This window comes from Pelodiscus sinensis, chromosome 2, assembly GCF_049634645.1.
Source record: "Pelodiscus sinensis isolate JC-2024 chromosome 2, ASM4963464v1, whole genome shotgun sequence".
Lineage (NCBI taxonomy): Eukaryota > Metazoa > Chordata > Testudines > Trionychidae > Pelodiscus > Pelodiscus sinensis.
Window position 1 is genome coordinate 70,649,680 of NC_134712.1, and position 17,592 is coordinate 70,667,271.

The following is a 17,592-nucleotide window of genomic DNA, read 5'->3' on the forward strand; positions in this document are numbered from 1 at the left end:
AAAAAAGATGCTTTTGAGGTTCCTTGTCACAGACTCACATGTTCTATGTGTTCTGCTGCCACATAGCAGAAAAAGCACTTTCTTTGTGACAATCTGCTTTCACTTAAACTATAGTGTCGCAGGGTTTCATTTGCAGAAGCTTGCTAGGTCATACAAAGCAAAAACAGTAGATATTGTGCCATCATCTCCTATGCAAAAGTAAGTCTGTGTGTCCATCTGAAAGTATTGCTTTTACATATAGTGAGTCAGAGAAGACCTTTAATATCTGGTAAACCTAGTACTGTAGTAGCAATTTTCTTACCCAGTATTTTCAGTTGACAGTTGTATTATAAGAGCAATTAGTCATCTTTCATTTTAGGCTATTTGGTAAAATGGGAAATGTACATGAACCCGATCAGTAAGCAATACCGTATTAATGTCTAGACACTAGAATCAAACTGTATAGTTTTTCTCACCACCATTCCCTGGAGCACTTGAAAAAGAAATTGACTATTTTCTTCTTTCTTTAAAAATAAAAATGAAGCTAGCTCTATGTTCTTTGACTTTAAAGAGTATCCAAGGCCATCAATGGAAAAAGATCTTGAATAATGAAATACTGTGCATTAAAGCCAAATCAGGGAGCAGGAGAGAGAGCAAGCGAAAGTCACATTAGATGTTCTAGTAATTCAAAAGGACATAACCTTGTTAATTCTTACTCATCCTACTAGCTATTACTCACCCAGGTAGTCCCAATGACATCCACTTAAGTAAGTAAGGGCTACTAATACAATTGAAGGTCTGCATATTAAAGGCCACAGACATCAATTAAAATGTTTTCTGGTGTTTTATCAAACAACTGTTTTCTGTTATCAAACAAATTCTGAATAGACCTCTACAGCATAGAGGTAAAGTGTTAAGTTTATTTATGGAAAGTTCATATCAGCCAATGTAATCATTTTTGAAAAAGTTCCTTTCTGTTTTTAATTTATATATTTTTCCTACTGGAAACAAGCCAGGTGTAATATTCACCCTGTGCTCAATCCTACCCCAGTGAAGTTTTCCATTGACTTCAGTGGGGACAGGATTTAACATGTTGTCTCTCTCAGGGTATTTTGGGACTGCCAAAATTTCTCTCTCCTGCCTCACAAATAATGGCTGTAATTCTGCAGCGCACACACACAGGCTGTGTCCAGACTCAGGGGTTTTTTCGGGAAAAGTAGCCTTTTCCCGAAAAAACTTCCCCTGCGTCCAGACTCAAGCCGCGTTCTTTCGAAATTATTTCGAAAGAACGCGGCTTTTCTTTCGATGGCGGTAAACCTCATTTCACGAGGAAGAACGCCTTCTTTCGAAATTTCCTCTTTCGAAAGAAGGCGTTCTTCAATGTAAATAGGGCTTCCTCGAAAGAGAGCATCCAGACTCGCTGGGTGCTCTCTTTCGAAAAAGCGGATTGCTCTTTCGAAAGATCCGCCTGCAGTCTAGACGCGATCTTTCGAAAGAGGCTCTTTCGAAAGATGCTTTCGAAAGAGCCTCTTTCGAAAGAAGCCTGCAGACTAGACATAGCCACACACACACACACAATTTTACGCATATGCATAATACCATTGTAATTGCAGAACTATTCATGTAAATTTAAACACGTGTGTATTTGTTAATGGGGCTGTGCAGCAGCCTACTGATGTCACAGTGCTTAGCAGATATCATTTTAAATGTGTTCATGCTAAATAATAAATTATTTCTTTCCATGTTCTATCTCAGTAACAGCAATTCTGCTTACTCAACAGAAACCTAAGGACTGCACTCTTTTGTCATTTGTTATCTTGGGTAAAAACACTGACACAATATTGAGGTGTTACACAGCAAGGATGGCAAAATGTCATTGTGTCCTCAAAGATGGTCACAAGGAAATGACTTTGTGAGCTACCATAATCTTGTACAACACATTGATGTATGAATTGTGATGGTCACCTGAAATTCAAAACCAAAGGCAATCCTGATGTGAGCCAATAGACATTTTAAGCTCTGGCTTACTATCATATTTACATCTGGGTGCCCAGAGGAAGAATAATTTAAAACAGGCACTGATCTCTTGCACCATGCAAATGTGCACATCATTTACTAGACAAGATACTTGGAGAGTCCAAATATGCCGGGCCAGTTGGCTCAAATCCCTTTGCAGCTCCTGAAGCTACAGGTGCCTGGAGTGAGTGAGTGACCTTTGCTAATCACCAGGTCATTTATTCACAAGCCAAGTCCTCATGCTGAGTCCTCGCTGTCCTATTTCACCAGATGCAGCACGAAATAGCATGTGACTCACTCCAGGATCTTTCCCCCATCCCAGATTCTGATAAAAACATCCTATTTTAAAAACAATGGCTCAGGGGCTCTAGTCCCCTAACATGAAGAGACCATCATAGATGCTTTAATGTTATTAAACAAAAAACTGAGCTCAACATGCAATACTGTTACAATAAGAAGCATTCTTGTTTGAGTGGCTTGGTAAACATTGATCGGCAGTGGCAATTACGAAGGATTAGCTAATGACCTTGTGAAGGTTAATGCACCCCTTAAGCAAGTCAATTGATGAGTTCTTTCTGAGCACCGTGTGTGTGTGTGTGTGTGTGTGTGTGTGGTCTATCTATCTGGGGGTGCATGAGAGGGGAGAAGGTTGAGAATAGCATATATTTTTTTAAATCTGGAAGCACCATCGATTGACAAGAAATTGCAAACAGTGGGCTACTGCAGCATGATATCTTTTAAAGTCAGGAGACTAATTGGTGGGCTAGTTTCTTACCTGGTAGGCTTCATCTTGCAGCTTTTGTTTCAGATATTCTTCCATTTTGAGTTCATTTTCCAGCTGGCGGACAGAGTCATTTTCATAGTTCTCATCATCTGCTCTAACATAGGGGTCTCCATCTTCTGTAACCCTAAAGGCAATTATTAATAAATAGCCTCCTCAGATGTTAAAAGAACTTCCCTCCTTTAGGATACATCTAAACAACAGCACTATTTCAGGATATCTTCGGTATCCCAAAATAGCACTTTCCACATCTTAACAGAATGCCCAATATTTCGAAATGCAGTCGACATAATGGACTTGCTATTCTGACATCCTGGTAAACCTTGTTCTATGAGGAACTTGTCGGAATAGTGGTCTATTTTGAAACTTAGCACTGTGTAGACAGTGCCAAATTTTGAAATAAGATATTTCAAAATACACTCAAAATAATCTCCTGAATCTCAGATTGGAATCAGGAGTATCAACTGATCACTCTTTGCCATGACTCCTTTAGCTTAGAGAGCTCATTATAGGCCCAGAGCACCCCTCATTAGACTTAGTTCTATGACTGAGGGGAAATATATAAATGCACATTCTTATAATCATTTCAATACAAAACGAATTAAAAAATAGAGAGGATACCCACATGTCACTGCGAAGGGTGCCAGTGGCAGATGCACTGTGAATATACCCTGGCTTCCGGGCATGAATTTGTGCAAGGAAAGCCTTTTCAGAAGTTGGTGATGGAACAAGATCATCAAAATGAGTCCGTCCAAACTCAGAATCCACATTGCTCTCTGTCTCGCTGCCCATCTCTGTAAGGCACAAATGTAGATTAGGCTACAATTCAATTCACATGTCCTAGTAGGCCTGGGTTCATTTAGCTAAACATTCTTCTGTTTCTCCAACTTAGAATTCTAATATCTCTCTATCATGAATACACCAGTATGTTTCAGGCAACATGGATGCTGTCGCAGTATGCTCTCTATCTATCTGCAGAGCCAACTTTTGTTACTATGGTGGTACAGCATAATAGAGCCTCTGCGGACATTTGTATGTATTGCTAAAAGGCACTATAGGTGGTTTGGCATGGATATTGCACATCAGAACAGAAGTGCATTGTTGTGTTACTAACACCTTTTTAAAATAATTACATATAATGCTATTTACAGATGCACCAAATTGTTATATTCTGAAAAAAAAATGCTAAGCTTTAATTGCATCTGGATGTCTGTAGCTTTCCAAATTACCACATTTAGGTTTTCTTTCCATAAAATACAAAAATATCCAGAACTTCATTTAGGTATTTTTTTCCTCAGCTCCACTTTATTTGTTTTTAAATATACATTAAATGACTATACTGTGATCATGCTTTTAAGCCTAACGCACCTGAGTTTAGCTCTTTCACCAGAGAAGACATGGTATTGGTAATTGAATCTGCTGCCACTAGCAAATCATTTCTTAAGTTTCGCCTTGCACCTGAGGCAGGAGAAAGAAAACACACAATGCTCAGATTTTTCTTAAGGGACAAGTTAGGATTTTGAGCATAAAGTAGTTTTAATCTTACACCAAGTTGTCAATATAATAATTCAAGGAGTCAAGTTTTCCAAAGGGACACATGCAAAACTTATATGCATATAACAGTTTCATTTTCTTACACTGCATTCAGCTGCAGCAGCTCAACATCATACTTCATTTACTCATAATGCCAGAAACTTGGTTGTTATTAATTACAATCAAACTCGTATTTGTGTGGTGACACTAGGACACCAGGGCTAAGAGACAAAATTGTCTGTGCACCCATTTACAATGTCTGAGGGGAGTAGATTAAAGTTATTTCCCCATAAGTTTCCACAGCTGTTTAATGATACTCTTACTATACAAATATGGTCATTGTTGAAGAAACATGATTGACTTGATTAGGCCTTTTATACATTTTCCTTTCCTACCCCTTTGTGGTATTTTTTGGAGCTCAGGAATCTTCTTCTATTTTCCATAATCCACTCCCATTAAAAAAATAATAAAACAATAGGGCCAGTGGAACTGTGGGGGGTGGGGACAGTGGAAACCAGTATGGGAATATTGGGGGTGAAGGAGTCTGCTCTCCTAAACTCCTGCACATCTGGGGATGGAAACAAGAGGAGGACTCAGAGGGGCTGCAGCAGCTGCTGAGCAAGTAGGAACCACAAAGATCCCACTTCCCTTCCTGGAGCTGGTTGCCCCTGACCCAAGATTGAGGAGCTCCCTTTGCTTCTATCCCCCCATTCACAGCAAATGTCTGCCCACCCTGAAAACTATAGCTTCTCCCATCAGCAGTCAGGTGCTGCTGTTGCCCTCTTTCCAGTACAGGAGGATCTAGATGCTGTTTCTTGCAGAACTCCTCAATGGTGCCGTAAGCATCTATCAAGAAAGATTATTAGAGAACAAAGTGCAAAACTTCATCCTCAGAGCTGTGATGACTAGTACAGGGTGCTCCCTGCAGCATATGCTATCATAGAGTCCCAAACTCATATGCTAGTGTAGCTGAACCAGCTATATGTAAATAGACTCACTCAACCTTTAAAATCCTGGCTAACTTCAGGGTGGATGATGCATAGAAGCTGGCAGAATTTCACATCTGGAATGTCTTTTAAACTGACAGCCTTTAAAATTGTTGATCTCAAGTCATGAATTCTCCTGAAGAAAATGACTATAGGAAAGTTACTCAAAGCTTCCGGACCCTATTCCTCTCTTTGTCATACACACTTCTCAGAAGAGTTGTAATGCCTTCTCAGCTTCACATCTACACAGACTTTTACATTTATTCTCTAAAAAGAGAAAGTATAGGAGAGCTATTGCTCTACTTCATGGAGTGCCTTCACTATGGGCAAATTAAAAGAACTCTGGCAGCACAACTGTTTGCTTAAAAAATAATCTCCACATGGGAAGGTGTTTACACAAGGGTTGCTCTTAAGAACGGCCTAGTTTTGCCTTATACAACATGAAGAAGGTAAATGCTGAGGATAAATCCTGCATCTTCCAAAGGCAGCTGTTTTTAAAGTGTGAACACTGTAGGGATGTAAGTGACTGGTTGACTGTCCAATAAGCAAATGCTTATCAGATAGTTGACTAGTAACTCAACTAGTCACTTCCCCCCCTTGCTGTGTCTAACAGAGAGAGGCAGCAAAGGGGGGAGCAGGATCTGGTGATGGAGGGAGCTGGCTTAAAAGCCGGTTCCCCCCAGTACCATCTCCGCGGGGAGGAGGAGCAGGGGCACAGCGGGGAATTGTGGCGCTTCCGCCTTTGAAATGTAGCAAGAGCAGAAGCACTGCGGAGAGCATGGGGTAAGCTGGGGACTCAAACAATTCCCCGCTGGCCCCACGCTCCCAGTGACGCTTTGCTTTTGAAATGTATAAGAGCCCTCCTGGGACTCTTGTACATTTCAAAAGCAGGGAGCACGGGGCCAGCAGGAGACTGCCACTTTTCAAAGGAGGAGGCACCCTTAACTAATCGAACAGTCAATGCAAATTACATTGAATATTCGATTGATTAATCTAAATTTATCATCCTTAGATCACTGTACATATGAGAATATGCTTTTACATTGCCATTTCACGTTCGCAGAACACATTGCTATAACTAAAAGCAGTTTCAGAGGCACACCATGTATTATTTATAGGTATTTTATTGTAACTACTAAATTCCCTCTCGTTGTCCCAAGTTCTGAAATAAACCACTCTTTAAGAGAATGGTTGGTTGGCTATGTCTGTATCTCTTTCTCATGTTTTTTAGGCTGAAAGAGGAAAATTTCATGCTATCTGTTCCCTTCTCACAGAATACACATTAAGCAACCTGGTGCCATGGGACAAGGGACAAGGAACAATCCTCTAGCTGCATGGGGTTTAATATGAGAATTAACTAGCTCTTTAAAGAGAAAACTTCGTTTGCACTTAGGGCTAAATCTTATCATCAAATTCATGGATGCAACTCCCATTGTAATCAAAGGACACTGCAAGGGAGGGCAGAACTGACCCCATGAAGGCAAATTATGTTCTCTGTTACAGCAGAGTATATCTGGGGGAGGGAAGTCCACTGACATTATGAGTTTCAATGGTGCAATTGAGAGCAGAAATTGGCCCTTTGCCTTCAAGGAAAGGAAAAAAAATTATTGCAGGGATGCAAGCATTAGAGAAAGAGAGTAATTCAGCAGGGGAAGGAATATAGGCAGTCCCCAGGTTACGTGGATCTGACTTACGTTGGATCCCTACTTACGAACGGGGTGAAGGAACCCCGCACTAGCTGCGCCCCCGCCCAGCAGACCGCTGTGATGTGCCACGGCGGTCCCGCTGCCTATGTCCTCCGCGGCGAGAAAAGCTGCTCCGCGTCTCCCTGGTCTGCTGGGGGGGGGGGAGCGCAGCTAGTGCGCCCCCCCAGCAAACCAGGCTTTTCTCGCCGCTGGTCAGTTTCAGCAGCGGCTGAATCAGGACGCCTGGGGTAGAGCAGCTGGGGGGCTGCCGGGTTGGTCCCGCCGCGCCAAGGGTCGGCGCTACCAGACCAACCCGGCGGCACTCCAGCTGCTCTGCCCCAAGCGTGTCCGATTCAGCCGCTGCTAGTCAGTTTCAACAGCGGCTGAATCTGGACGCCTGGGACAGAGCAGCTGGGGCGCTGCTGGGTTGGTCTGGTAGCGCTGACCCTTGGCGCGGCGGGACCAACCCGGCAGCACCCCAGCTGCTCTACCCCAGGTGTCCCCAAGTCAGCTGCTGCTGAAACTGATCAGCGGCTGATTCCAGGAAGCCTGGGGCAAAGCAGCTCTGCCTCGGGCTTCCTGTAGTCAGCCGCTGGTCAGTTTCAGCAGTGGCTGAATTGGGGACACCTGGGGTACAATATGTACCAGTTCCAACTTACATACAAATTCAACTTAAGAACAAACCTACAGTCCCTATCTTGTATGTAACCCAGGGACTGCCTGTATTTTCATGTTCAGGTCACTATCAGTCAGCGAAGGATGGCTCTTCCATCCTTTTGCAATTTGATGAACAGCTTTAGACACAATGGAAAAGTTTACAGTTCATAGGAGAAATAGCACAATGCTTATCTCCATTCCATATCCCTCACCCCCAAACCTCCAGCTTGTTGAACCAGCATGCAATGGTCAATAACAAGTCTCTATTTGCTGGCAAACAGACTGAGTTGCACTGGATAGAGCACTGAAATAGGGTTCAAGAGCTCTGGGTTGTGTTCCTGGATTGTTCACTGGATAGCAGGGTGACCTAGTGCAAGTCATATCTCCCCATACCTCAGTTTCCTATGTGACACTTGGATATGTTCTCTGTATCACCAGAAATAACTTAACAATGCAACTTACTTTGTGCAAAAGCTTCCTGCACATCTCCTCCCACGCCTGTCAGAGAGTCCTGAGGTGTATGGGTTGGGGTGGAGCAGGCAGATGCAGACCTGATGGGCATAGGAATAGGCCGGCTGATAGTGTGACTGGGTGAAGAACGAGGGGAGCCTGCCCCTTGAGTCTGGAAAAAAAGAACAATTTGGTTAAATATGTCTTTACAAGAAAAAACACTCAAGCTGTTATCATCTTCATTCCATTCCTTAGCTTAGTTGAGTGAAACCTCAGCTGATATCATGCAGTTATGCAGAAAAATGGGGGAATATTAAGTCAGTTGACATTACACCCAACTTCTTGTTAGGAAACAGTGAGGGCAACCCACAGTAAAAATGTAGTATGTAAGAAAGAGAGATTAGAAGGGCACCCTGAAAGATGGGAGGCTGGGTTGGATATTAAAATTTAAAGAAAGATTTAAAGACAAGAAATATCAAGATCTGGGCCTCTGTTGGCTATATTCATACATTCTGTGGGAAGCAGAAGGATGCTAGCACTAGAACAGCTTTTAGTCTTGGTAAGGTGTTGAAGCTACTCCTGAGGATGTAATAATTCTATATTACTGATCAAATTCATGCCCTTATACCTCTACCACTGTTACAAAAAACTACCCATGCAATAAAGTTTTGGAATGTAAATTAAACCTGTAAGTGAAATATAATTGTACCCTCACAACAAATAGTACAGATTTGTGCTTTTCTCCTTGGTGGGCAAGCTATTTAAGCCACCCCTAAATCATTCACTCTCAAATTACTCATCCCTTAGGACAGGGGTTCTCAAACTTTGTGATATTGTGACCCCCCTATAAGTTGCTTGCAAGCCCGCAGAGGGTCAGGACCCACACTTTGAGAAATGCGGCCATAGGATATACTTAGCTTCTCCCATAGTTCTCTTCAGCTAAGCAATTTAAATTCTTGTTATAGGTCTAGTGGCTGGAAGTTAAAATGTTTTCCCACCAGTCATATAAAATGTCATGCTGTTAGCACCTCAAAGTTAGTATCATTTAAACCAAAATTCAAGCATATGTTGAAGAATCATAATTTTTAAAAGCAGAGCTAGGTGAGTGATACCAAGGGATTAATGCACTTTTCTTTTACTGTGTGACAGTTCCTGGAAATATATGTCAACATAAGAAAAAGAGCCAAACAAACCAAAATCAAATCTCACATTAGGTAGCTTGATTAAGAACTGGGGTTCAGCAGAGGCTTATGACTAAGGTAACATGATTGCCACATAATAGGAACCAGTGCGCATGTGCATTAGTTTACAGTGGGAAATAACATTATTTATAGTGAGGTTCCCCTCTAATTTATTTGGACCTATAGTAACAATCAATCAATTAAGAAAATTCATTTGGATTCCTTAGCTTCTTCAGTGTCACATGCCTTCAATGTTCTGGTGACTGATTCCTCAGAGACAAAGATCAGATATTGATAACTGCATGCCAAAAAAAGCAGCAACAATCCCTTATAAAGCTGGTCTAGTTTTCTTTTTCTAGATTTGTAAACCAACTTATGTCTTCTAGATTTTGGCTGGTAACCATGCCTACCTTGCACCTACTGTAATGGGTCTTAGTGATTGGAAGAGGAGAAACGTCATTAAACCCAGTGAACCTCCAACAAATTGATCAAGATACTTTTTTTTTTTTTTTTAAAGGGGGACAGTGTCACTGCTGAAAAAGAATGCTATGGAAGCTGAAACAAAAGGTGTGTTTTTGACTATAAGGAGCTTGGCTAAAGTAGTTATCTGAGAGGCTTGAAGCAGGACTTTGTAAGGGAAAGTTACATTTATGCGAGACACTCATTTCTGATAGGCGAATGGCAAGTGTAATTTTAATATTTTCTTTTGGAGTAAAAATGTTTAGGACATTTAAATAATAACGAGGGGAAATCTGAATGCCCAGGAACTGATGATGTTCTGCTTTCTGACCCCTCCTGTCTCATTCTCATGGGGCAAAATCACATGAAAGTAGCTGGTTCTGGCCAGCTGAAAATTCTGCCAGAGCAGGGGAGTTTTCAGCTGTGGGGACCTAGGGACTTGGTACCAGCTGGCAGAATTTAGAGTAGCCTGGTGATTCTGTAAACTCCACATGCCCCATGCCAAGGACAGATCAGACAAAACACCAGACAGCAGCAAACTGCCTCCATGTTGCCTCTACTTCTCTACTAAGTAGATATTGTCCATAGTTCCATGTTGTACTTTTCCATGTTCTGTTTCCCTCCCATTCACTGGGAGATGAAGGAAGAACAGAAAAACAACAAGAGCTCTCAAGGAAGTTGAAGAAAGTGCAATTTATACAAATACTGTCCAATTAGTCACACTTTAGAACTCTAAAATCACACGATGGGCATGTGGTTTGTCCCTTAAATCCTTAAAAAGATGGAACAAAAAACAGGACTAGGCAGCACTTTGAAGACTAACAAGATGGTTTATTAGGTGATGAGCTTTCGTGGGCCAGACCCACGAAAGCTCATCACCTAGTAAACCATCTTGTTGTCTTTAAAGTGCTACCTAGTCCTGTTTTTTGTTTCAGCTAGACCAGACTAACACGGCTACATTTCTATTACTAAAAAGATGGACATTGTCAGGCATTCCTTTTCTAGCATTTATTCTCATGGGGAATACAAGAAAGGACAGCATACTTACCTTACAGTAAGTAACTATAGATCTTCTAGATGTTTTTTTTCCCTATGATTGCTCTACTGTAGCTACACCATATGATGTGCATGCACCTGTGCACTCTTGGTTGAAGACTGCAAAGTCTCACCAGGGCAGAACCATACACTCTATGCTCCAAATGAGGGACACAGGTAGGCACAAGTCCAATGCCACTCAATCCCCTTTTCAGCAGAGGGGAAGGAGGGTGGAAAATGGAGCACCCAGAGGGATAAAAACATCATGAAAAACTTAAGTTGTTGTTAGATAAGTAACCCCCCTCCTCCGAGAACGTGTCCCTGTGGATGCCCTACTGTAAGGGTACGTCTACACTAGCCCCAGTTCGAACTAGGAGGCTAATGAGGGCGACCGAAATTGGTAATGAAGCATGGGATTTAAATAAACCCCTTAATTTGAATTAACTGTTACTCCTCGTGGAATGAGGTTTAACAGTTAATTCGAACTAAGGGGTTTATCTCGGAATCCTGCTTCTCTGCTGCGTGTAGACGTGGGGAGTTACTTCGAGCTAGTCAGTTTCCAAAATGGCGACCGGCCGGGAATATGCTAATCTAGTGCGGGATATTTAAATCCCGCGCTTCATTAGCAATTTCGGTCACCCTCATTAGCCTCCCTAGTTCAAACTAGGGGGCTAGTGTAGACGTACCCTTTAAGAGACTCCCAAGCAGTAATTCACAGTGGAAGTGGGTACTGGGGTGCTAAGTCAAGACACAGTTTGCAGAACTAAATCACCAGAGGAAGTGCCATCTCTGGAAGCAGATAGGATGGCATAATGCTTGGCAAATGTATGAACTGAAGCCCAAGTCACAGTCCTGCAGCAGAGCCACAGATGTTTATTGAGCTCTAGTGGAACATACTGTTAATGTGTAGCCGAATACAAATAACCTGATACCCACTTAGATATAGGTTGCTTAAAAACAGGCTGGCCCTTCATTTTTTCTACAAATGATAATCCCAGGGAACTGAGGCTGTAATCTCCCTGGGAGCAAGTCAGATGAAATTTGGAATTATTTGGGATGGCAAAGAGACCTACTTGTAGTGGGGCTGAGGTCTGGAGTCTCTGAGCTACTATTCATGGTTGCATCAGAAGCATTTGCTCAGGGAGTCTGCAATTGTATTTTGAAGGCTTGGTAGACTGACTGCTGATACGTCTATGCAATGGAAACTGCACCAGTTCCAGAGTCTTAATGACTCTGCACATAAGGGTGGTACTGGTGTGAGCCTGTAATCGCTTCTCGACATCCTATACAGCTGATCACCAAACTGGCTCCAAAGATGCCAGTAACCGCATTGAGAGGCACAGTAAAAGGGTCCCTAACAGTCATACTCCCTGGGACTACAGTGCCTGATAGATGGTTTAGGATCCTCTTCAGAAGAGGGACTCCTCAGAGTTGGATGGTATGTTACTAGGATGGATTTCTGTACTGAGATTTCAGAGTTGGAGAAATCTTTTCCTGAGCTAAGTGCTGATGCTTCAGGCATCATGACCAGTGGGGGCGGGAGTTATGTTTCAGTCCACAAGCGCCTTGGCAGTACCACCGAGGGAGCTCTGACAGATCTCCGCAGCTATGGCGATTCAAGCTAATCAGAAATGTAACTTTTCAGAGGGCAGAAACCTGGAAGGAGCCAGATGGCTTTGATAGCTTACATCTCAGGCTTGAGTTGGTATCAGAGATGAAATTGTGAACCAGTGAGATAGCGACTGCTGCAGGACTGAAATTTATGCAAGCTTCTGTCTGACTTCAGATCTTGAGTAAGAAGCCAGTTCTGAGGGATGCATAGTGACTCTAGGGCTACGTCTAGACTGCAAGCCTCTTTCGAAAAAGAGCGTCTAGACTGCAAGCAGTACTTTCGAAAGTACCAGGATCTTAGGAATAACAAACTGTGCTCTAGCACAAAGGTCCAGAAATAGAGGGGATCCCTCTTTCAAAAAAGCCATGTTTGCATTCAAGAACGCCTTTTTTCGAAAGAGCACTTTCGAAAAAAGGCGTTCTTCCTCGTGAAATGAGGTTTTCCGTCGTCAAAAAAAAAGCTGTGTTCTTTCAATTTAATTTCGAAAGAACACGGCTGTAGTCTAGACGCAGGTGAAGTTTTTTCGAAAAAAGGCTACTTTTTTCGATAAAACCCTTGAGTCTGGACACAGCCTAGGTGTGTCACAGTGCCATGGAAAAATCAGGCAGTGCTGCTGTGGTAGGTCGTCTGGTAAAATGCTTACCTAGACAAGGCTTCTGACATGGTACCAACACCTTGCTCCCAGACTAAGTTAGAGCTCCTCCCTTACGCTTTAATAGAGGTGAGGTTTCCTGAGAATGAGTCTTTATGGGGTGACATACCCCCTTTTCTTCATTTCTTTGGTGGAAGAGGTATGTTTATTCCTTTTTGAGGTATATCCATGGTCATAGATGAAGCTAGATGGGTGACTAAAGCGTCCTGTGATGTTGTGGCCAATGAAGTGGATCACACTGGATCTAGGGAATATTTCATTAAGAGGCATAGTTTAGCCTCCTTATTTTTTTGGGCCTACTCTTAAATTCCAGACAGACCTTGAACTTTGAGGCTATGTCTACGCTGCCCCCTCTTGCGCAAAAGAAATATGCAAATGAGGTGAAGCGTGGAATATCGCCTTGCCTCATTTGCAAAATTAATGAGAATCTGTTTTTGCGCAAGAGGCTTTTGTGCAAAACTCCCCTCTTGTGCAAGAGCCATTCTTCCTGAAAAAAGAGGAAGAATGGCTCTTGCGCAAGAAGGGTTTTTTGTGCAAAACCAGAGCCTCATTAATTATGCAAATGAGGCAAGGCGATATTCCACGCTTTGCCTCATTTACATTTTTTGCGCAAGGGGGGGCAATGTAGACATAGCCTGAGGGTTTTTGGGAGACTCCCCCAAACATCACATGGAACTTGAATGTCCATCACTGGGGGGAAAAGACCTGTGGCAAGGCTGGCAGAGCCTGAATACCGGGATCTTAGGAATAACAAACTGTGCTGTAGCACAAAGGTCCAGAAATAGAGGGGCTCCCTCTCCCCCACAAGAGCACAAAAATAAAGTTAAGTAAATAGCTAAGGAACAAAAATAATGAATAATTTCAAAAGGTGGGAAAAAGTGGGAAGCTGAAATAGCTAACAGCAAAGATGCATGTCTTGAGCCACAGGTGGCTATGAAAGAACTGACTGGTGGCAACATAGTGCCTGCCTATATCCCCTTGTGTGGAGCATGGAGTGGTATTCTGCTCAGGAGCACTACTTTGCAGTCTTGGATCAAGAGTGCATGGTTGATGCACATCTTATGGTGAAACACTTGTAGGGACATATGCTCAAAGAAGAGCTAAGCTCAACATTTTAAAGTATATCCTATAATTACTATGCTGACCTAGAATGCATGGTAAATAATGCACTGTTAACTGTAAATTTACTTTTCTGGAACAAGACTTTTGCAGGGCATGAGAAACTTTAGGTATTGGGTATTCCATCTATTATGATTTTTTTTCTTTTAACTACATCATTTGGGTAATATTGGACAAAATTAGCCAACAGAAAGTTGAAATATGTAAAGGTCTATACTCTGGATGGTTTGAAAGACTGCAGCTATTTTTTTTAATTTTTTTCTACTTTGCTAGATCAAATTCAGCCCATATCTATGTCAGCTGAATGTTGTTACCAGTGGATGTCTGTAGTGGCATACGTGAAGTGAGGTTAGTAGTCGGTCTTCATCGAGCTCTCAAGAAACAGATGATAAATGTCTGAAAAACTATGTTTACAACTGACACTAAGTGACCGACTTGCTTGTAAGTCTCAGCACAAATACCAAGGACTGAATTACTTTTAATCCTTAGTTAGAGCCATAAGATCAGGATTGAGACATGTTGACAAGGGAGTTTGAGAAAAGCTGCCACAATTACTGTGGTGACCTAAAAAACTTCAGCCTTCGTTTCTTAACTGATTGCAGCTGTCAGCAACTGAATGCCTTTTTATGAGACCTTTGTGTTGTACACCATTTAGATCAAAGTGGTAAGGATTTTAAATGATCCTTGTTAGACTGAAAAATGGTTCATGTTACCTACTGTAATGCATAACTCAGTATAATACATTTGACTTGAACACTCTTTTTATTGAATCTGTAGTCCATTGCTCCCTCTGCTGGAGCTCAAACTATCTCACAGGGAAAAAGTCTGCCCAGGAAAATAGTACTGTTGCGTTGTATCATGACAATTAAGAAAACAATACATATGTGATCACTTCATTATTCTTTTGGGAGGAAGTGTCTTTGTGGCAATACAGAAATGGAAAGTTCACAAGCACTAAAAACTTATCTAGACCATTAATTCCAACTGAGTTACTCCAGGGATGAATACAGCCCTGCAGAGTAGCCTATCAAAGAGCCTATCAAAGAGCATAATATTAGGGATCAATGGGGAACATTTAAAGGAAATGATGAGAAGTAGTGTAAATAAATAATTAGTGTAATCACCTGCCATTCTGAATGTTAAGTCACTATTCAAAAGCTCTAAATATTACAGTGTGGAAAGCAAAAACATATTTGTAATAGCCTCAAATATATTTTAATTAAACAATAAACCACTATTTTTGTTTGATTTGCTTTTAAATCCGTTCACTTTTAGGGCATCTAATTTATATAAAGAAGCTATTAACATTATTAGGTAAAATTAAAAAGCAAAAGACTTATTTAGAGGGGTCTTCTGGTACGTCTTCCCTGCTGGACTATAGCCAGAACTGTCTTGCTGCAACAGATTTATTTTCCATCCCAAAATGTATTAGTCTAACATGGCTGTGCACTAGCAACAAATAAACTAGTACATGACCACTCCTGTAGCCAGTGTACATCAGACTGTTTACTGTACCTAGCACTGACATCTTTTGATGAAACCGAGGGGCTCAGTGTTACTGTGTTACGATGAAATATTCCTCATTATGCTCCCTTTTTAAATGGGATGGCTGTCTCGGCAGATCACTTTTTTTTAGAAACCAACTAAACTTCACAGTGTCCATTTTAATTCTATACAAGGCTAAAAACCAATTTAATCTTTCAAAACTCAATAATATTAATATAGATTCTCACACTGCTTTGAACGAGAAACTATTGTTTAGAAGGGGCACTTGGCTGCTGCTGCCATTGCCAGCTTTTGAAGATGTAAAACCAAGATCCTGATGGCTTGTGGACAGGAAAAATCCCCTGGCACTTTCTGAATGACAAGGGATTCCAAGTCCATTATCCTGGGTTAATTACAACTCAGGTAATTATAGTCTATTTACTATGAATGGTGGTGGTGTTCTGCACTCCCTGTTCTAAGTTGTGGAGTACTATGGTTGTATACAGTTAAATAGTTGCTCTTTTTACCCCTAAAGTGGCCTCATCTAGGCTATGTCTACATTACAAGTTAGGGGTGTGATTCCCAGCTAGCATGGGCAGCAGTAGCACAAGCTTGCTGGAATACATACTCATGGGTTTCAGCCACGTTTGTACTTGAGATGGTTGCTATCTTCAGGGCACTAGCTCAGATGAGAAGTTGCGCATGTATGTCTATGTGAGCTGGGAATCACACCCCTCGCTCATAATATAGATGTAACTTTAGAGGAGTGAGAAAAATATATCAAGTTATTGGTTACATCCAAGAGGGGACTGTGAGATTTAATTCTGTAAAGTGCTTTGAAAACCTCAAGTAAAACTTGTTAAAGAAGTGCAACACATTACCAATATCCTCAATCCAAGGCATGAGCATACATTTCAAACAGAAGGAACAAAAATCATGTAATCATAGCCCTGTTGAAGAGTTAGTGAGACCTACAATAAGATAACTTACTCCCTGTTTCAGTTCTTCTTCCTAAGGAAAAATTGGATCATCAGAGTTAGAATAGGAGGGGTTTAAGTGAAAAACTGAAAAATAGCAGTCCTGGATTCACTAATACATACCTGGTGCACTTGCACAGAGCCAATGACCATTGGAGGAAATCCTCCCCACCAAACACCCACCACCAGGAAGGGGGTGGGGTGGGGGGCAAGGTGGCATGTCCTTGGAGGAGGGCCCCTCTGTACACTGTGGTGAGAGCCAATGGGCCACAGTGAGGAGCTGGGTCAGTCTTACTGAATAGGAACCACTCTAGGGTAAGTGAAGGGTGGGCTCATTCTCCAATAGCCCCTGGGGACCTCACTCACCAGGGGCAGGACCTGGCTTCCCTCCCAGGAGCTTCTCTTCCTTTAGGGAGTCAGGGAAGATGGGGAAACCATCAAATACCATAAGACACAGTCCCCAAATTTGTGATTCCCAAGATTTTCTGCAGTGAAGCACATTGGAATCATACTCTAAATAAAATGGCTGGTCAAACTCCCCATTCTAATTATAGTACAACTCCTTTGCATCTGAAGAACGCATCAAGGCTGGCCACCACCATAACTCAAGACAGAGCAAGACCCTGGGGCCAAAACTCTCCTCTAGACAACCATATTACCGATAATTCAGTGACAGGGCATATTCAAGCAAATTCCAATTATTTTCTGGTAATATTTAGTCCTACTGCTCTCAAGTGCTGCCTAATTCATTTAGTGGTAGGATGACAATAAAGACATGGTGTTAATACAGGAACAGTATCAACTGGGTACATTACTGATCCTGAAAACCAATGTATTAGAGTGGCCAGAGCTAAGAAAGATAAAAAAGATGGGAAACAAGGATTATGTGGGAGGAAATATTCATGTTCAGTGGTATTTTATTAATATGACACATCTCTCTTTTGTTTGCTAGTCCCCTGTTCATTTCCTTTGACTTTCAAGTGGA

The 17,592-nt window shown here is 41.8% G+C and overlaps 1 protein-coding gene across 24 annotated transcripts in view; it reads right to left on the minus strand.

The window, feature by feature from the left end:
• Positions 1-17,592, minus strand: part of DTNA (dystrobrevin alpha) — a 343,774-nt gene that overhangs the window by 17,439 nt on the left and 308,743 nt on the right. For 18 of the 24 annotated variants that reach the window (XM_075920736.1, XM_075920735.1, XM_075920734.1 and 15 more), the window contains 5 exons: positions 16,621-16,641; positions 8,100-8,259; positions 4,145-4,234; positions 3,402-3,570; positions 2,771-2,903 (listed from right to left, as the gene is read on the minus strand). In XM_075920736.1, the coding sequence (XP_075776851.1) occupies positions 2,771-2,903; positions 3,402-3,570; positions 4,145-4,234; positions 8,100-8,259; positions 16,621-16,641 (573 nt within the window). The remainder of the gene's footprint in view (positions 1-2,770; positions 2,904-3,401; positions 3,571-4,144; positions 4,235-8,099; positions 8,260-16,620; positions 16,642-17,592) is intronic. The other 6 variants (XM_075920737.1, XM_025180859.2, XM_025180861.2 and 3 more) reach the window with 1 other exon arrangement.